This window comes from Trichosurus vulpecula, chromosome 3 (genome assembly GCF_011100635.1).
Source record: "Trichosurus vulpecula isolate mTriVul1 chromosome 3, mTriVul1.pri, whole genome shotgun sequence".
Classification (NCBI taxonomy): Eukaryota; Metazoa; Chordata; class Mammalia; order Diprotodontia; family Phalangeridae; genus Trichosurus; species Trichosurus vulpecula.
The window spans coordinates 200739216-200761160 of record NC_050575.1 but is presented as its reverse complement, the minus strand read 5'-3'; the positions used below and the strand labels follow the sequence as shown (position 1 = coordinate 200761160).

General features: G+C 43.2%; 1 protein-coding gene across 1 annotated transcript in view; it reads right to left on the bottom strand.

Moving 5' to 3' along the window:
• Positions 1-21945, bottom strand: part of PREX1 (phosphatidylinositol-3,4,5-trisphosphate dependent Rac exchange factor 1) — a 230121-nt gene that overhangs the window by 51942 nt on the left and 156234 nt on the right. Inside the window, exons 12-15 of the mRNA XM_036749156.1 lie at positions 20260-20363; positions 18898-18947; positions 15684-15759; positions 1676-1748 (exon numbers count right to left, since the gene is read on the bottom strand). Coding sequence (XP_036605051.1) covers positions 1676-1748; positions 15684-15759; positions 18898-18947; positions 20260-20363 — 303 coding nt within the window. The remainder of the gene's footprint in view (positions 1-1675; positions 1749-15683; positions 15760-18897; positions 18948-20259; positions 20364-21945) is intronic.

Sequence of the window (21945 nt, the reverse complement as noted above, 5' to 3'; positions counted from 1 at the left end):
TCTCAGTCTGTGGGTCTAAGGAATGTCAAGACCACCTAATCTAAGACTTAGAAAGCCAGGCCACCTCAGGGAAATGCTCTATGTGGCAGTCTCAGATACACCCTCCATTCCAAATAGCACCCACAGGGAGACATTCCTAGACCCCACTTTGATCTAGGCCATGATTCCTTACAGCTCTGCCCAGAGCCCGGACCCTTCCACCAATCAGAGCCAAACTCCCTTTGTATGTGGCGACCAGAAAAATTATAGGTCTGTCCCCGAGCAGTTATTTCAGGGATGCCTTTGTGCTGAGGAAATTCTAAGGGGGTGGGTACCACAGAACGCACCCTGATGTTCTCTGGGGAGCAGAAGAGATGAAATGGCAAGATGACTGGCCCGAGGTTATAGGAACTGTCTCATGACAGACTGTCCCCAAGGCCACAAACACAACCTAAAATGAGAAAGCCGAAGCCCAAACAGAAGGGCGAGGCCCAACCTCAAAACATAGGGTAGAGCCTGGGAAGAACAGGCATTGGCCACTCACTCCCTCTTCTATGACTATGTCATACGCATTCAAGAAATCATGCTTTATCTTTGCCTGGGTGTGTCCTGCTTCCCAAGAGAGAACCTGCCTTATACTTAATACCTATAAATAGATACATGGAGTCTCAGAATTAGAAGGGGCCTTAGAGTAGAGAACACATAGATAAAGGCTGGGAAGACCAGTCCTTGGGGCATAGAATAGTAACACTTGAAGGAACTTTAAAAACATGGAATGTTAGAGGCAAAAAGGCCATTAGGATTAGCTTCTCATTTCACTGAAGGAGACAACAAAGGCCCAGGCTGGGCAAATGATTTGCCTACCCATGATCCCATGGCTTGTAAAGGGCAGAGCCAAGGCTGAATTCAAATCTTCTGACTCTCAGTCCAATGATAATTTCATTATATCACACTGGGATCAGCAAAAGTAAACTTGGCATCATCATACAACATCTGAGGTCCAGTCCCAAAATGTGTTTCATCAATTGTATCCATACTACCTGAGTGTCAAAGGTAGGATGTGGGCTTGGCCTGGTCCGCCTCACTGTTCTAGGATCCAGAGCACTACACCAGAGCCTTAACCACATAATTGTAAAATTTCAACATCAGAAGGCTCCTCGGAGGTCATCTAACCCAAACCATACTTGAGCAAGGATTCCCATCTACGACATGACAAATAATCAACCTCTCTCCCATCTTCCCAAGTCTTCATCTCTTTTCCAGGGTAGCCATGCTTAGGTTCCTTCAACCAGGATCCATATGGGATGGTGTCCAACGCTCCAGCAGATGAGACCCTTCCTCCCTGCCTGTGCTACTCTAGACTCAGTCTCCATGTCCTTCCTAAAATGCAACATTCAGAAAGAACACGATGTTCCAGAAGTGGATGGATCTGGACCATGGATCTGAGAACTACACACCGAAAATCATCAGGAAATTTGCTAACGTATTAATCTGCAATCTGACTGTTTCTTAGAACGATGGGTTCCGTAGCAGTGGCTCGGCCTAATGGGGAAGCGCTCCAAATAAAAGACAAGGATGAAGGGACGGAGCAAGATGCCTCATATTAGTCACTAGCCATTGAAAAGGCTGTTCCAGCAATGGAGCCTAGAACCTCACTGAGGTCAATGCAGGAGAAAGGTCAGGAGAAGTGAATTACCATGGTGCATGAAGCCATTGTTACAGAGTCCGACACCCAGAGCCACAGCTTCCTCCCTTGTCTGGCAGTCTCCCTGGGGAGGAGAGGATAGCATTAATACAAATAAATATGATGGTAACAACAGATTATACTTACGTGGTGATTTAGACATATTATTCTTTCAAAAACATCCAACAAGTATTTACTGTGTACAGAGAACTGGGTTGGGTGTTGGAGGAAATCAAGTTTAGAAAAGATATAATCCCTACCCTTCTGGAACTAACAGTCAAAGAGGATGGATAATTATGGTCCACAATTATACAAATAGAACCGGAGAGAGCAACGAAACCTGTGATTTCATTACTATAAGGATCTCTTAGATGAAGAAGCTCCCTCTACCAATTCAAGTGGATGCTTTCTCTGAAACTTATAGTCTAAAAGGTGATTTGCCCAGAATCACTCAGCAAATAATCCATAATAAAAAAAGCATAAAACCAAGTGTGTTGTGAAGTCTGAGGAGTCTCAGGACATTATAAGCTCCTTGAGGACAGAGATTTTTTTTCACTCATTTTTCATCTATATTACTCCCCCAGCTTCTGGCACAGAGCTTTGTATGTAAATGGGCGCTGATAGATGTTCATGGAAATGAACTGGATTAAATTGGAGGATGTTGGTAACAAGGAAATTGAGAAAGGTTCCACAGCAGTGGCAGCATCTGATTGGATAGCATTCTATGACTTGGCTATTCTCAGCAATACAACGATCCATGACAACTCTGAAGGACTTAGGATGAAAACTGCTATCCATCCCCAGAGAAAGAACAGATGGTGTGCATGTAGATTGAAGCAACTTTTGTTTTGTTTTTTCACCATTTTTCTTGAGTTTTTTTTTTTTTGTTGTCTGTTTTCTTTCACAACAAGACTATTATGGATATGTTTTGTAGGACTACACATATATAACCTACATGGAAAAAAAGGATAGCATTCTAGACATGGGGGGGGGGGGGGGCAGGGGAGAAATCAGCCTTAGCCAAGGCATGGAAGGGAAAAATAAATGGCAAATTCAGGGGCCAGAGAGAAGTCCAGATTAGTTGGTGCAGGAGTAGAAGAAAGTAACAAGAGATAAAGGTGGCATCAAAACACTGAGGTAACTGAATTCCAAGGAGAGAAGTCTGCACTTGACCCAAGAGGAAATGGGAAGTCACTAAAGGTTTCTGAACAGAGAAGTCACATGACTAGATGTACACAGAAGAATGAGCAAAGAGGGGGAAATAAAGGGGAGCAATGGACAGGGCTAAATGGGAGTCATATCAGAAACGGCTTCAAATGCTAAGCTGAGGAGCTCGTGCTTCATCCCAGGGAGCCACCGACAGTTTTCAAGCAAAGGTGTGACCCAGTCAGATCTGTGCTTCAGGAAGATTATTTCGACAGCTATGTGGATTCCAGAAGACGCTGCTGGGGAAGCAGGAGTCCACTTAGGGTGTTGTAATGAGATGTGATAAGGACTTAAGCTACGATAGTAGCAAAAGGCAGGAAGAGAGAAAGGAATAAACGTGAGGGAAAACTGACGACTCGACAACCGACTAATCACTCAATTAACCTAAGAGCATTTCTTAAGCATCTGTTCCATGTCACGAGTTGTGCTAAGTCCTGGGGATACAAATACAGAAGCAAATCAGTCACTGCATTAAAGAGATTACATTTACAGGGGAGCAAAAAGATGTTCACAAGTCAGTAACTACAGTATGTGGTTTAAAAAAAAAAAGCATTCTGGCAGCGACAGAAAGGAGTAGAGAGGAAAGAAAGTGGAGAAGGGAAAACCTGTAAGGGGGTCACTGTAATAGTCCCAGGGGGTGACAGATGTACCAAGTGAAAGCAGTGAAAATAGGGTGACAAAAGAGAGACAAAGCCATGGAATCATCAGGTCTTGGAGACAGATTAGATAGAAGAGGGCAGGAAGAGAAGAGTTAAAAACCATGCAAAGATTTTCTATTATGCCTCATTTGATCATCGTATGTTCCTCAGGGTTATAAATGCCTTATAAAATGGGACAATAATTTTTTCATCTTTATACTCCCAGAATCAGACTGAGTGGCACCTAGAAGGAAGGTTCCGTCTCAAAAACACAACAACAAACCTAGAAGGCAGCACTTAAAAAGTATTTGCTGAATTGAACTCACTAAAGTTCCGTCAGCAAATAAAGATTACCTCCTAGTCAATAAATGCCACTGCCTCAGGAACTGTGGGTATGATCATTTTTGAAAGATTTTTGAATTGGCCCTCGGATAACCAGGTGAAGAGTACAGAAGCATCCGCCATTTCTGCTATCCTGTCCTATAACTCAGCTCCATGCAGGCCAGGGAATTCCCACTGTGACTCAGACCAGCCTGCTTCCTCATCAGCCTCCCACCAGAGAGCACAAGCTGGGAACGGCCCTCCTTCCCGAGGCAAACATGAATTAAACATGGGTTCAGAGGTACCATTATTTCTGAATTAATTCACCTTGCTGAGAGACCACGATTCCCATGGGAGCACTGCAATGAGTCAATATATCACTGGGAAGTCCTTGGAATAAGTCCCCAGGCTAGAAGAGGCATCCCCAAGGCCATACAAGTGATAGACATCCCAAGGATGTGAGGAATAGAAAGCATCTCAGAATTCACTACGCAGTCCAGCTCCCTCATTTTACAGATAAGGAAATCCAATCTAAGAGAGAGAACTGACTTGTCCAAGGTCACCCGGCTGATCCGTACCATGCAAGTGCTACAGACATCCTTAGGATGTTAGGGATGGAAGGCATCTCAGAGCTCACCTCATTGATGCCTCTCATTTTACAGATGAGACAATCTAATCCACAACAGAGTCCTGATTTGTCCAAGGTCACCCAGCTATGAAGTGCCATACAAATGAGACAAACACGTCAGAATGTAAGGAGTAGGGGCAGCTAGGTAGAGCACTGGCCCTAGAGTCAGGAGGACCTGGGTTCAAATCCAGCCTCAGACATTTGACACACACTTACTAGCTGTGTGACCTTGGGCAAGTCACTTAACCCCAAATGACCTGTCTTCCTCCCTCCAAAAAAAAAAAAAAGAAAGAATTTAAAGAGTAGAAGGGATCTCAGAGCTGACGTCATAGTCCAATGTCCTCATTTTACAGATAAGGGAACCCAAACCCCAGGAGAGAATTGCCTTGCCTAAGGTCACACAGTTTAGTGTCAAAGCCTAGATACTAAGCCAAGCTTTCTGACCCTAGACTCGGTTCTCTTTCTCTATACCATAGAGCCTGATGAACTCCTATAAAAGTTCTGCAAAAGAAAGGACGTTTCCTTCTGCGGAAGGTCAGGAAAAAAGTCTCTACTCCATTCTACTCCAGCTCCCATTGGTCAAGAAGGCTGTGTTCCTGCATCTGACATGTTCTCTGGGTCCCAAATGACAACTGGTATTCACAGCCAAAACATTACAGAAGAGGTATCAGCGATTACAAACTCCACTTGGGGAGGGAGATGGTCTCTATAAACATTTGGCCAAACTTATTCCCACAGCTGACCCCTGGGTCTGACAAATCTTTCCTCAGAGGCAGCATCCTAGCATGTGTGAGCCTTCAGCTTCTTCCAGGGGAAGCCAGCAAGCCTTTATCCGGGGCATCCAGGGACTTGCCAACTCACCTCAGCTCTCCCTCCCACTTCCCCTAGTCCAGCTGTGAAACAACTGACCAGTGATGAAGTGCTGTCATTCAGGTCCGTGGGGAAGCAGCAAAGTGGGGGGTTGGGGGGACGGCAGACAGCCAAATGCTCTAAACTAGAGGAAGCCAAGGCGTCTGCAAGACACCTGGCTCTCTGGGAAGCCTGTGGAAAAGGCTCCTAAACTAAGTCTTTGCCAAAGGGCCCCAGGAAGGCCAGGCAAGGAAAGAGAAAGTATACTAAAAATAAGTCATGGGATTCTCAAGGCAACACACCACTTCAGAGACATCTCTAAGAATGAAAAAATGACTCAGAAATAACCACCTAAAGAGAAGCAAATTCCCCTACCCACACCTAAAGAAACTCCCCTTGCCTCTTTGTATGGTTCCAGAATTCTCTCCTTCACGTGTACGTAAGTGTGTGAGTGTGTGAGTGAGTGTGTGTGTGTGCGCGCTTCTGGGAGCTCACTGAAAGCAGGGACTATGACTTGCTTCTTCTTGAACACCACCGCACTGACTGGAAACTCACTATCTTTCAAGGCATTTCCAGCCTGTTTTTGGTTAGTTCTGATTGTTGGAAAGTTTTTCCTTGCAATGAAGATGGGTCTTTCTAACTGCTAGGAAGATCTGGAATAACACAGAACCACAGAATGTCACTGCTAAAAAACCTCGGGGAGCATATTGTCCGATATTAAGCTAAAAATCTCCTTCACTATGTCACAAAACCATAGAAGCTTCCAGTTAGAAGCGATCTCAGGAGGTATATAGCAATCCTTTCTGTAACACAAGCTCTGCTCAAAGTCCTCCAAGACCCATTAGAGAACCCAAAGCAGGCCATTATAATTCAGGACAGTTCTGATGACCATGTTTGTAATTTCTTCTTGTTGTTCAGTCATTTCAGTCATGTCTAAGTCTTTGTGACCCCATGTGGAGTTTTCTTGGCCAAGATACTGGGGTGGTTTATCATTTCCTTCTCCAGCTCATTTTACAGATGAGGAAGGCAAACAGGGTTAAGTGACTTACCCAGGGTTACACAGCTAGTTAGTGTCTGAGGTTGAATTTGAACTCAGGTGCTCCTGACCCTAGGGAAGGCACTCTATCCTCAGATTTTTCTAACTCCAGGCCTAGTATTACATCTACTGTGCCACCTAGCTGCCCCAGTAACTTCCTCACTCTGAGCTTAAAACCCACCTCTTTCTAACTTCTACCCACTGTTCTCAGCTCTACCTTCGAAGACCAAACAGAACAGGATAGCCCTTCCAGTATTTAGGGGCATATCGAGCAGACTTTTAAGACAGCTGCCATGCCCCCTCTCTAAGTCTGTTCTTCCCCTGACCAAACATTCCTATGGCCTTGAGAAGCCTCACCAACCAGGGTACCCTCCTCTGCATCACTGCCACTCTTGAAATCTGACCAGCACAAACCCCATAGAACGTTACACCAAAGCAGAAGACAGAAGTATCATTTCCCTTATCCTGGACACTATACCCCCCATTAAGCCAGCCTGAGATCATGCCATTCCACTACTGTAGGATGGCTATTTAGTTATGCATGGAAGTCACCATGAGCTCTGGAAGGGTTTAAGAGCAAAAATTCAAGCTCTGAGTAGCCCAACCAAGATAGAAAAGCTTATCTGAATGAAAAATGGGTGACTACTAGAGGATCATTTCTGAAAGGCTCCTTATCATAAGGTCATCCACATGTAAAGGGTCATAAAAACCCTCCACTAAAGCACATCAGGGTTGAGACATGCATCAGTGGAGAAAATACCCACACTGACAAACTCATAATTTGGCTAAAGATGATACTAGAGTTTCTGGCCACCATATAATATCACTGACTCATACTATGTTTTTAAGTCCCCTAAAAACCCCAGGTGCTTTTCAGATGAATTACTAAGTCACGACTCTCCCATACAATACACACAAAGTTGCTTTTCTTTATTTAGAAAAAATAAAAACAAAAAACAGGACAGGACTTTAAATTTCAGTCCATTAAATTTCTTCTTGTTAGATTTGGACTACTGATCACCACCTTATCAAAAACTCCTTAAATCAGTCAAAAAGTAGTAAGTGCCTACTATGAACCAGGCTCTGTGTACAGCGATACAAAGAAAATGAATGAAACAAACCTTACTCACAAGGAGTTAATATTCTAGTGAGAAGGACAGAGAGAATATACCTAAATATATAAAGAAAAAATAGAGAAAGAGAAAAAAGAAAAGTAGTTAAATATAAAGTAGTGAGGGAATAATTGCTAGGAGAATCAGGAATTGAATTGGGGCCTGATTAAATTATCTTTCCCATCAGTTTGGCATCAATGCCGTCATCCAAGTCACTGATGATAACTGTAAGGTGGCATGCCCAAGGTCCCCACCAATGCTCCAAGTTGGTTGCTCCTGAAGACCCTAGATCAGGTGTGAAAACTGCAACAATATCTAAAGAATTTCTGAGCATGGGAGAGGGCTGAATTCCTGGGTAATACCCTGCAGTTCCCACATTCATTCCACCCATACTTCAATTTCTGCCCTAATCTGGAGTCAGTTTCCAAACATACCTAGGAAGGCACAGAAGCTCATTTCTCCTTCCCAGAACTCAGTCTGGTGAGACGGAGTCCCTGTAAAGATGTGAGCCCATTGAGGGAAGGGACCGGTTTTGTTTTTCTTTGTATTCATTAAGCTTAAGACACTGCCTGGAATATCCTTAATTAATAATTAATTAAAATAGTCCTTATTAATAACTAATAAATGTTGGCTATTGACAGATGTAAAAGAGATGACACTAGAGTCCACCTAGATCTCTTCTTTTCTCAATAAAAAGATGAAACATTCACAAGACAAAAGTGACCAGGAGGGATGCAAGTGAGGAATGTGCTGTCTCTTCCCTGGATCATAGGTTTCCAATCATCCACAGAAATCAAGAAGAATACCCAAGGGTGCCGGGCAAAAGGTAAATGTTCCTGGGCATATGTAACAGTCCCTAGAGGAAGGAAAGGCTCTCATTTTCTGATTATTCCTTTATACTGGCTGGCCTCCATGTCCAAAATGCTCTGCCCCCTCACATCTACCTCTTAGGCTCCCTGGCTCCCTTTGACACTCAGCTCAAATAATCCCTTCTCCAGGAGGCCTTTCTCGGCCTCCTGCAGTTCCTAGTGCCCTCCTCTCTGAGATTACCTTCCATTTACTCTGTATGGATACAATTAATGAAATGTTTTCCCCCATTCAATTATAAGCACCTTGAGGGCAAAAACAGTGTTTCTGCCAGCTCTTAGTATGATTCCTGGAACACAGGAATTGCTTTATAAATACTCATTGAACAGTTACTGACAACATATGTGTGTGTATACATATGTGTGCGTGTGGTTTCTGTCTGTAGCACATTCATAGGGGTAAATGACTAGCAGTGGAGTTAAATTACGTCATTAAGCCCCAACCGGCTCTATTTTCTGAATGGACTGTTTTAAAGCCATTGCTCTTCCACTCAAAAACCTTCAATACTTGACAACTGCCAGTAAAGATAGAGCACCACACTTGGAGTCAGGAAAGCCTGGGTTCAAATCCAGCCTCAAACACTTACTAGCTCTGTGACCTTGACCAAGTCACTTAACTTCTGTCTGAGATAAAATGGGTATAATAATAATAACACCTATTCCCAGGGTTATTGTAAGGACCAAACAAGATATCTGAAAAGCACAGTGTCTGACACATAATAGGTATCATCATCATCATCATCCTTATTGTGGTATTTCCTGATCCTAACATTCAGGTCACTCCACAGTCTTCTTCCAGCCTACCTGTCCTTAGCCTCCTATCCCCAAGCAGATTGTAAACTCCTGGAGAGCAAGGCCTATGTTGTATCTCCACACCTAGCCCAGAGCTTTGCAGAGTGATAGTACTTAATGGATGCTTTTTAAATTGAACTGCTTTTGAAATTATACTAAGAAAATAACTCATATATGTCTTACTCTTTTAAGACAACATGGTGTAACAAAGAGTACTGAAATGTTATTTAATTAGAATGGCTAAGCTTGGCACCAGAGATGATCCTAAGATCATAGACTTAGAGTTGGAAGGGACCCCGGAGTCCATAAATAACCAACTTCTCATTTTACATGTGGAAAAACTAAAGCAGATAGCCTTATCCAAGGTTACAAAACTAGTAAGAGGCAGAGCTGAGATCGGAAACCAGAACTTCCTAACCCCTATCCAGTATCCCTAGCTATGCTGCCTCTCTCCCCTTTTTCACAGAGGTAGCATACTATGGACTCAGTGAAAACTGCATACACTGTCAGAGTTAATATGTTGGTTAGTTTTGCTGAGCGGCCTTTTTTCCTTCTCATTTATTCTGTTACAGGGGATGACTTTTCTAAGCAGGGGAAGGTAGAATTTGGATATGAATATGATATGAAAAGTATCAGTAAGATGTTAAAATAAAAACAAGAGATATTGCTTTAATCTCTATTCCTGCTAGCCCTTTCTGCCTTTTCAGGACTTAGATCATGGCCTTTTCTTTCCCTAGGAGGTAACCTTTGCTCCTCTCCTCATGCTAAGTCTGTACAAACCTGCCTGGGCAGACTCCTTTCCCATCCTCCATGCTGGGGAAGGCAGGTGTGGATCAGGCAGGTCTGGAACATATGGTATAGTATAGCAGAAGAAAGAGAAAGAAAGAGAAAGCAAGAGAAAGTCGGGGAATGAGAACAAGCAAAAAGCCACACTGGAACAACCCTCTTTGTTTAACCACTCAGTCAACTGATGGATCAAAAAGCACCAGGTGCTGTTCTAGGTCCTGAAGATACACGTTCAAAGAATGGAACAATCCCAACTCACAAGGAACTCATTTTCTGATGAGAGAAACAAGTAGATATAGTAATACCCACAGCCAATTGTGTGTTCCTAGCCTGCCTAAACTGGAGTTATTCCATTAACCACTACAGAAAGGAAAGGAATCCAAACATAGGAACCTCAGAAGGCTCCACTGGAGAATTAATGGCCTATCAGTGAAAGAGATGCGGATTGTGCCTCTCAAGGCTCACAGACATAGAAGTGACCTCATTCACAGTTATAACACATTGGTTCAAATCCTGACTACCACTTACTATCATGTATGGTCCCGAGGGGCAAGCATTGGTTCAAATCCTGACTACCACTTACTACCATGTATGGTCCCAAGGGGCAAGTCATATAACTAATCTGAGCTTTACTTTTCTCTTCCATAAAATGTGCATCACCTCCTTCATGAGATTGCTATGACAGAAAGGTTCGGAAAACTGTAAAGGACTCTAGAAAGATGAGCTATGAATTCACAGCTATTGACAGAAAGATGATTAAATACAGAAGGAGATATTGTTGGAGAGGTCCCATGTGAGAATCTGCTTTGTTGTACTATGCATCGTTGTTAAAAGAAAGGGGTTATTTGCTTGCTTTTAATCAGGAACAAGTATAGCAGGGCTAGTGATGTTGAAAGAAGAGTAAAAGAAAGAAGACAGGTCATATTTTTTTAAATGTACAGAAGATAAGACAAGAAAGTTCAGAGAGAGACAGAGACAGCAAGACAGACTGAAAAGGAATGTGTTGGATTATATATTTTTAAAAATATAAGCTGTATGCAAAATTTACAGCTTCATAAATAATCTGTCTGTTGGTGTTTGTCAAGTTCTAAGTAAAAAATTAAAAATTAAAAAACATCCTTTCTATACTACGTATTATTACTTTTCAAATATATCTAGTCACTCCTGCGATTGAAACAATGCAAATTCATTTAAAATCATGGTTTCAATATATCGTGGGTCAGCATAAAAAATAAATGGGAATTTTGGGAGTTTTGCAGAAGCCACAGATGACACATGAAGGCCAGCAGACAACACAGAAGTTGTTATTTTTCATGTAGTATTTTTATTTAACATTGACCTACACATATAATATTTAATCCAAATTTTACAAAAAGATACTGTGAACACTCCATTAAAAAAAGAAAACATTCAGACTTCTTCTCTGGTACAAAGGGAGGGCCAAAAAATTTTATGTGGATTGTATAGATTGCAGGGGTACTGTACTCCTAACCCCTACGAAGTGGAAGGGATAATTGAAAAGAATTCACAGTACCTTTTTATCATGACATTGTTTCTCAATAATGAATACTAACAGCACAATCATCACTGTTGGAGAAGGATTAATCTAAAATACATAAAAGTTTTGCAATTTCATTGGTGTGAGTATTCCTTCTGCCAACACTGATCAGAGCCCTCCATGCTTCAGCATAGGGATGTGGTGGAGGAAAAAAAAAATCACCTGCTTGCCAACTTTCTTTTGATGAGAAACCTTTATCTAAGCTGGTTTTTGACAATCCATTGCCAAGTCTCTACTCAAATCCTTTCACCAGGTTGGCAGGATCAGCCAAAAGTTTGTTCTGCCCACTGGCAGAGCCTCCTATTAGGAAGCTAGGTGAACCACTCACATCTTTACCAGAAGGATGCAGCTCCACTGGCTCCCCATTACCTCTAGCATTTAAAACCCTTCATAATCTGGCTCCAGCTTGCGTTTTCCAGGATGAGTCCATATTTTTCCCTTTGTACATTTTTCATTCTAATCAAACTGTCTCACATACACTGCATTCGTAAGACCTCCATCCCTTTTCAAAAGGTGCCCCTGGTCCCTGGAATACCCTCCCTCTTCATCTTCAATAGCTTACTTCAAAGCCCAGCTTTGCCACCTCCCACAGGAGGCTTTTTTTCTGATCCCCACCCCCATCCCAGATGAAAATGAGCTCCCAACTCCCAACCCTCAGCAATTATGATGGTATATATATATTTCATTTTCGTATATATGCATCCTTCCCCCCACAAAAAAAATGCACGGATAGTTTCCTTTTTAACTTTGCATTCCCAGAACCTAGAACAATGGTTGATACATAGCAGAATGTTAATAAATGCTTACTGAATGAATGTGTTACGCATGTGGAACTTTCTGCTATTGTGGGATGGTATCCTTCCTCATCAGTTTCTACTCTGACAACAAGTCTGGAAGCAATTTAAAATCCAAGCCACACAGAGAACTAAGTCATCCCCATCTCTCCCCACCCCCTCCCAGTCCCATCCTGCCTCCAACACAGATCTCATCTCCAGCTGCTGTAAAAACAGCCACATGGAAGCCATTCTGCTGCCTCAGCTCCAATTATCCACTCGTGCTGCCCCCCCACCCCCATCAGGACTGGCTGATGGGGGAAGGGCATTCTCCCCCCCTCCCCAAACCCTAGCCCACAATATGGGATAATTGGCACTGTGCCACAGCACTATAAAGGCTGGACTTCATTCCTGTCCAAAAAAAAAAAAAAAAAGTCAACTGCAATCCCTGCCTAGATTCTTGCCTGTACCTCTCCAATTCATCAAGTTACTCTGGCCTATGTCCTCTGTTACTCAGTAGGGAACAGGGCTCAGATTCACCCTTCGAGCTAAGACCAGCGTGGGTGTCGCAGCAGGAGACACCATCCACAGCTTCCTTGTTTCCCCAACTCTTCCCCTTCTTTTCTTTTCCACTGAAAGGCAATACGGCATCATAGAATATTAACCCCAAAGTCAGCAAAGATTGGGATTAAAATCCCATCTCAAAAATTTGTTAACTATAGGAACTCGAGGCAAATCACATCAACTTCTAAAATGGAAGAAGAGCACTTAGACTGCAATACAGGGTTACTATAACCGAAGCATCCTGCAAACCCTAAGATGTTCTAGAAACGCAATCATATGCTGGGATGGAACAACCAAGCTTTTCCTCGAAGAAGAGAGAGAAGAATGCACATCCCTTCTTTCTTTGTGGTGGTCGGGGACTATGACTATGGAACATTTCGTTCAATGCTGGATTTGATTTATGTGTTGCTTCATTTTACCGAACTGGTTGGTTTTTTTTTCTTTTATATTCTTTGTTATAAAGGATTGCTCTCTAAGGAGGGAAAGAATACACTGGGAAATAAAAGTGAAATAATAATAATGACAGTAATTAACAACAACTAGCATTTACACGGCACCTCTTACGGCACTGTGCTAAGTGCATGTGTGTGTATGTGTGTATGTATGTGTATGTATGTGTGTGTATGTGTGCATGTACTATGTATATGTGTGCATATGTCCATGTATATGTGTGTGATTGTATATGTGTGTGTAAATGTGTATGTGTGCATGTACTATGTATATGTGTGCATATGTGCATGTATATGTGTGTGATTTATATATATGTAAATGTGTATGTGTGCATATATGTAAATGTGTACATATGTGTGTGTGGATGTATGTATATAATATATAAATATTCCCATTTTAAAATGAGGAAATTGAGGCAGAAAGCGATTAAGTGACTTGCCCAAGGTCATACCACATAAGTATCTGAGCCCACACTTGAACTCAGATCTTCCAGGCCAAGTGCTCTCTGCAGCGTGTCACCTACCTTACTCAACAAAACACATCAACATAGCATTTTAAGCTGATATTGTCATCTTTCTTCACCCTCCCTTTCTTCATTTCCCCTACCCCAATCTCAGGTCTGATAACAGCACGGTGATCCAAGTCTGGAGGCTGACTCTGGATCCCAAAGGCTGCTGCTCGTCCGCATCTGGGTGTATAGCTTGTATCGGTACCTCCCAAAAACATCTTCCAACAATGTTTTTGAGGTTATGGCTTTTAATAATCTTTCCTTGAACAGAGTTTCGTCATAGTAAAGTAGGAATAATACTGTGCGTGTGTGTGTGTATATGTGTATATATGTATGTGTGTATATTATATGTATGTATGGGTGTGGGTGTGTATCCTTGCTCTCCCCCCTATCAGGAAGCCAGATGCTTGCAACTCTAAACCCTGTGTCTCAATCTATCTGTCTGTCTGTCTGTGCATAAGACCACAGACAACATAAAGCCAGAGGTTGACTCCCTGAACAGCCAACAGCTGAGCTCTCCAGCTTCCCTCCTCCTTGCTCCCCTTCCCAAGAGGCCACGTGATAGGAAAGACAGCATAATGCTTCAGTAATAATAACAAAAGCGCCCCTCAACCACACTGCATTTTTAAGTTAGCAAAGTTTTCCCCACAAAACAACCTTGCCACATAGGTAACATGATTATCTCCATCTTTTGGGGGAAGCGGGGAATTAGACCACGAGCATTTTCACTGGTATAGCAAACTCCCAAAGGAGAGACCTCCTCTACAATACAGTTCTGCACATTCCAACCAGCTCGGCCTGAAGTGAGGTGTCTCAGGCACTTGGGGGTTAAGCGCTGTGCCCAGGGTCACATGGGCAATATGTGGCAGCTACAGAACTTGAACCCAGAGCTTCCTGAATGGGGTAGTGGGGGGTGGGGAGCTGAGGATGCTCTCTGTCCATTATGTCCCACTTCTCATGCTCATCTCATGGAGGAGGAAGTGGAGGCTCTTAGGGATGAGGTCACACGCCCCTGTTCTAACAGTAAGGACGTAACGTAGAATCCTAATCCAAGCCTCGTGACTTCAGGATCAAGTCTCTCCCTCCTACATAACTCAGACTCTCCAGAATCCCAGCACCCACACTTATCAGTCAGGACCTCACAGACAGCAACTGCGTGGTTCTGGTCATTCTGACACCGGTACCTACAGTGACCAGCTCAGAGAAGGCTCTTAATAAAGGATTGTTGACAGGCTGATTGTAATTGAGGTTGTGGGCCTGAAGCCTCTATTTTCTCATCTAAAAATAGGAATGGTGATTGCCACCCTACCAACCTCAGAGGGCTAGAAGAGAAGGCACATGGAAGAATTCTGCAAATGATGAGGTGCTATGTAAATGTAAGATAGGGTTTGTTACATCTACAATTCAGCCAAATGATACTACTTGCTGCTCCTTGAACATACTCCACCTCTTTGTCATGATAATGCTGTTTCCCATTTGCCTGTGCTGCTCTTGTCCCCACCAGCTCATCTCTCTTTCCGACCCATCAGAATCTCACCCATCCAAATCACCTTAAAGCAAAAAGGCTGTGTGACCTTGAGCAAGTCAGCTATTACCCCTTCTGGGCCCCAGTTCCCTTCATGTTAAAACACTATGATCTACGCAGACCTCTAACACAGCCATCCTAAGGGCCCTCCCAGCTGTTAATATTATGAGTTTATGATTCATTAATTCAGCCAGTATTTATTGAGCGCCTACTAAATGCAGAGCACTATGCTAGGCACTGAAGGGCTCCTGTCCTCATCTTCAGGAGAGAAGAAATAAAAGTAATAGTCTGAGGCAAGTAAGCAAGCCCTCTGGAAAATAGGAGACTTTTCAAGAGGGTTGGGGCCTCCTTCAGGGTGGGCAAGCAACAATCATCGCTGCCAACAATGGCCCCATATACACAGCCTACCTGAGCAAGCAACCAGTCCACCAGTTTGCTCCCAGGAATCACAGACTTGTAGGTCTTCAAGTGGTAGTCTCTGTCTCTGCATTAAAAAAAAAATATAAGTAAACAAATATGTGGGGGGTGGGGAGGTTAAGCAAAATGACAGATAGATAAGATACATAGATAGAAAGACAGACAGATAACTCTAGCTCTCATCTCTACACTTGACAGCATACAAAGCAATGTGCTGCCAAAAGCCCTAAGCACTATAATTATCCCAATATTATAGTTGAAGAAACAAAGGCTCAGAGAGACAGTCATTTGGCTGTCCACAGGTGTCTGGCCAGTGCCTATCAGAGGAATCTAAATAGGACCTTTGGCTTCATGTTCACGTAGTTCTACAGCCCTGAAGGGTGGTTTTTTCATAGAATTAAAGACTGAGAGTCAGAAGAGATCTCACAGGCCACGGATTCCAATCCCCTCATTTTACAAATGAATTGAGGCATAGGGAATTTAAATCACTTACCCAAGGACATACAGCTAATAAGTATCTAAAGTAGAATTTGAACTCAGGTCTTCCTCCTCTAAGGGAAGGCACTATAACCACTACATAGGATTCAGCATCTAAGCTAGAAGGGACCCGAGGTACAACCTAATCCAAACCTTTCTCTTTACAAATCATAGCTAATATTTATATAGTTTGCAACAGGCAGCTAGATGGTGCAGTGGAAACGAGCTAGAAGCAAACAGGTTAAGTGACTTGCCAGCTAGTAAGTGTCTGAGGACAGAGTCAAACTCAGATCTTCCTGACTCCAGGCCTGGTGCTGTAACCACTGTGCCACCTAGCTGCCCCAGGAAATCTCCTCTACAACATCTCTTACAAATAGTTAAACCTCCACCTCCTACTGAAGGAGCCTCTGACACCCTCAGGCAGCCCCAATTGGTTAGGAAATCCTGTCTCACATGGGGCCAAACTCTGCCTCTTGGCAACTAATACTGTATTTGTAAAACTACCTCCTCCTCCCCCACATCCCAGCTCTCACTCCCATCTTAGCCTGCATCTTTGGGGGGAAATTGGTCATTAGAATTCCTTCTCTTTTTTAGCCCACTGTCAAACTCCAAATGGCAGGGGCAGGAGTAGGAATCAAAGGGATCAGAGTACCAGGGCAGTCTGCCCAGAATAGCACCTGCTTGCCCCAAGGAAACACTCCCTGGCATGCACCAGACTCATGCCTTTGGAGGTCAACCTCCTGAAGAAAGAGGGGAGGATGCTGGAGACATGGAACTTTCCTACTTCAGGAGGCACAGGGATGAAGTTCAAACTCCCCTTACTCTTGGTAAGTCTCAATTAAAACCCTTAATTACAATGTCTAATAACTGGGATAAGCAGGCTGGGCTAATGGGGATACTTTCCTATATCCAGGAAAAGAAGTTAAGCTGTCATACACAGGCATGTGCCCCAGGGTATTGCTTCTTATGAGTTAGAGCTGATATAGATGCAATCACAGAATGTAAAATGTCAGAGCTAGCAGGAACCTTAGAACATAGGCTGTCAAGAGCTGGGAGACAGCTGAGAACACAGAACACGGAACATCAGAGCTAGAAGTGTCAGTAGAACACAAAACAAAGAGCTGAAAAGGAACCTAGAGTCACCCTTTCATTTAACAGATGGGGAAACTGAGACCCAGAAAGGGAAGCAGCCTGCATTTCTCCAACTACACTGTAAGCATCCTGAGGAAAGGAAATCTCTCCTCCTAGTGCGTTGTCCCTCATCCTGATAACAGGACCAGACTCATGGAAGGCTCTCAGGAAAGACGTGAGGAACATCTTATGCTATGGAAGCTGCTTAGTTTTGTCCTCTGAATATACCTGATGGCTCTCTTGGGGTGAAACAATATGGACACCATCCCTCCTCATTTGCCTCTTCCCTCCAGGCCCTCTGAGGCTCAGTGAAGCATGTTATGTTGGACAGTACCCAGCTCGGGGGTGTGTCCTTCACTGGAGAACATCTGCCAGGCATCACTGGAACCTGTCAGCCTCTCTCTTGCTGGGGCTTCCTCCTTCATTCCTAGCTCCTGAGATAGAATGGAACTTCTAGCCAATCTTCTCATCGATAGGTAAGGGAAATGGTACAGAACCACATGTTAATGTAAGCAAGGAAGTCTTACAGGGCTGAACGGGAATGAAACACTTTGACTAGACCCATGTGAACTCACCTTGGGGCTCCCCAGGCTACTTCTCCATTCAAAAAAAAAAAAGGAATCATTTAGGTTTAACCTGTATGTGTTATAACTTCAGCAGCAAGGAGGAGTTAAGAGTTACTTGTTTACATGATTCTAATCCCAATTCTTCCATCTATGAACTTCCATAAACAATCTACAAATTGTTTCCACTCTTTGGACCTGAATCTATTCTTCTGTAATATGAGATTAGACCAGATGCTCTCTAAGGATTGTCAAACTTCTAATATTCTATGTTCTAGGTCATAAGGCCACTTCCTGCCCTATTATATTTCAGGTTTTATGTTCTAAAGTCCCGTCCAGCTCTGACATCCCATGTCCTTAGTTGCCTTACCATTCACACGTCTGTGGAAGAGGGAGTGTAGCACACCAGATTGAGGGTCAGATTTAGAGACACTTGGTTCCCATCTCACCCTTAACACTTACTAGCTGTCTGACATTACATAGGTCACTTCACCTGCGTCAGCCACAAAAATGGGGATAACAGTACCTATAATTACCTATCTTATAGGGTAAGTACTCTTCAGCATTACTGCTGAGGGGACCAAAGGAGATAGTGAAGCACACTGCAACAGTAGGAGAGACGGTAGTGTTGAGTAGTGGATACAGAACTAAACTTAAAAGTCAGGAAGATCTGGATGCTAGTCTATCTTCAAATCCTGACACTTACTGCCCAAATGACCCCGGGCACTCAGGGCCTCAGACACCGTGGACTGCAGACTGTAAATTGTAGGACTGCTACAGATTGGGCATTGGTAGATAAAGGGCATTTCCTTCCCAGGAGTTCTTGACAGCCCTGAAATCTCCAGCATGGATAGCAACAGTAGTCCTAGTAACAGGAAGGGAGACAAAGGGCTGGGGAAGCCAGAAAAGAAGGTGAGCCAGACCACAAGGGAGGCCCCAAAGAGGAGATTCTCACAAACACAATTATGGAAGGCAGCTCAAGGAAGAAATCAGAGGACTCGTCCAGAGAGAAGTAATGCCCAAGTCAGACTTACTTGATCACTGGAGTGAAAAGGCTATGCAGCCGGCAGTAAAGTCTCACACCCTAAGGGAAGAAAGGGAACAAGAATTAATTAAGTACTTAGTGTGCACCAAGCTATGCTAAGGGTTTTTGAAAAATAGTCTCATTTGATCCTTATAACAACCCTCCGAGGTAGGGGCTAATATGGTCCCCATTTTACAGTTAAAGAAACTGAGGCAGATGAAGGTTAAGTGACTTGCCTAGGGTCACACAGCTCACAAGAACAAAAAAAACATGGTTGCCAACAGGGTGCTTCAGTAACCAGCACCCAGAGAATGTACATCTCCTGAATGAAATTTCTCAAAACACCATCCAACCATTATTATTCTCAGTAACAGAGTGGTTTTGGAAGGTGGAAGGAGAAGCTAGGGGTGGCTGGAAAAAGGAAAATACAAAACATTAAGTCATTCTACAATTCATTATGCTTGCCTTGGGAATTAAGCCTGATTATTTTTTTTCTCTTCTGCCCAGTGTGAAATAAGCGTGACACCAATGAGCACATGCAACGTGGGAGCCCAAAGGGGCAGCCCACTGCAGTAGGAAGTCATTCTGAGATGGAACATTTGCTTCAAGTCACTCATCATACTGCATCTGCCTCTTTCTTATAGATTTGCTAGGCTAGTCTTTCTTACCCTTAGTGGTACCTGTAGCTTTTCTCCTCTACTGAACAGTAAACTCCACCAGGGCAGTGACAGTGCCTAACTGGTCTCTTTAGCTTCATTCCACAAACAGTATACTGTCCAGAATGAAAACTTTATGAAAGTTGGATGAAATTCCTCTGGGGCTAAAAGCTTGACTTTGGAGACCATGGAGATTAGTCTCAAAAGGTAGCTATCGGGGGCTGTCTTATCAAATGGCTGTGAGATAGCCCCTGAGAAATGAGACAAACAAGTTTGGATTAGGAGAAGAGAGAGACAGTAAAAGCCAGAGGACATAATACTGTCCTGAAAAGGTCACCACAGGCTGTTCCTATGTGATCTGGGATGGGAGATTGCCATGGGAATGCATCAAGGTCAGGGGGAAGGGAGTTATCAGTACTAAATTCAAATTTCAGAGATGTCCAGGAGGTAGAAATTAAAAAGACACCACGGGGGCCTAAGTCAAAAACAGTGACTTTAGTGACTTAGCCTGCAAAGGAGTCATCTAGAAGTCTGTTCCACTGGAGGAAAGAAGGAAGGAAATTGATTAACTTAAGGGTAATTTGTTTGTCTTCTGTCCAGCCTCTCCGAGACTTGTGGAAGGTGAGCATGAGGACCCAGGAGAGCTGTAAAAAAAGCCCCTCACTCACAGAAAGTTGCAAAGGAGCCCACTTTGCTGAACACCAGAAGCCCGGTACCTTAGACATGATGTCCTCCAGCTCACTTCTCGGTTTATATGTACCGTCATCATACCGGAACCTGTACATTACTTGTTCGTTCTTAAATTGATGCTTGTCTGAAACTAGAACACAAGACACTAATGAGGTGGAAAACTTAAGTCCTCAGAGACACAAACCATGCCAGTCACCATTGCTCCCAGACTCCCAGGAGAAATAATTGAATTTCCCCAGCCTAATCTCCTAATTTGGTCTACAGAAAAGTGGCCACTCTTCAATCCTATGTAAGAGAATTGTCTAGGTTCTTACATGAACCATGTAACAGATGAAAAAAACCATAACCCATATTTTAAAATGCCAAACAACTACCCTAGGATAAGGCAGTCATTTGGTTTGGGACTCAAATCCACAACTTTAGTACCATAAACAAGGTCCCTTTCCCAAATATGCCAACCCTGACCTTTACAAGGGAAGGTGGAAGCAGGAATAACCAAAGCAGGCTGAGACCCCAGATAATCAACCTACTGGGCTCTGGCATCCAACATGGAGGGAGATTTTCAAACACTGTTCTTGGGAGCCTGATGGGAAGTGTTAAGGAAGCCTTTTAACATACATAAGGAAAGCTTGGGAACATGACATAGATGACTGAGGCCAAAAAGAGAACTTCTTCCATCATTAGGACTCCAGGGTATGGGGGGAAGAGCCCAGGACAGACTCAGAAGGTCATGGTTTTATTTAGTCTCATAATCTGCCACCTACCAACTATTTATGTGACCCTGGGACACAAGGTTGCCTCACTGGGCCTCAATTTTTTCATCTGTCATTTAAGAGGGCTGGAATAGATTAAACAAGCAACCTACGAGCCACATGAACTACTTTTAATGTGTTGATATGCTAATAAAAAAGAAATATAGAAACGTATTGTTTTCTAAGTCAATATGTGGCCCGCAGGGATCCTTATATATGGTTTAGTGGGCCCCATTTCTTTTGGAGTTTGACATAACTAATTTAAAAGACCCGTTTCTAGCTCTGTGTTCCATCTTCTAAGGTCCCAACTACTTTCTAGCTCTGTGTTCTATGTTCTAAGGGTCCTTCAAGTTATGACATCCTATGTTCTAAAGTTCCTTCCATCTCTGACATTATGTTCTATGTCCTATAGCTGTGACATTATAAATTCCTTTTGAGTTTTAACAGTCTGCATATATGTGCTTGAAGCACACCCATAACTTCGTGCCTTTGAGTAACAACAGCACTGACGGGGGAGCAGCTCGGTAGGTGGCATAGTGGATAGAGCACCACGCCTGGAGTAAGGAAGCCCTGAGTTAAAATCTGGGTTCACACACTTACTAGCTGTGACTCTGGGCAAGTCACTTCACCCCCTTTGCCTCAGTTTCCTCATCTGTAAAATGAACTGGAAAAGGAAATGGCAAACTACTCCAATATCTTTGCCAAGAAAACCCCAAATAGGGGCATGAAGAGTCAGAATGACTGAACGACAAGTAATGATAGAGAGAACAGCTCTCCCAACATTAGCACTGGACTCAGCAGGGCTTCCCTGCATCTTAATTAAAGATCCAAGACATGGGAGAAAGCAAGACTTCCATTGGTCACCCTTTAAAGATGACAGAAAGGTCTGAGCCAGAAAGAGCCCAAAGAGGGCATTTAAGATTCCATGATTCTGAAGTTCTAAGAGTCTAATGACAACAA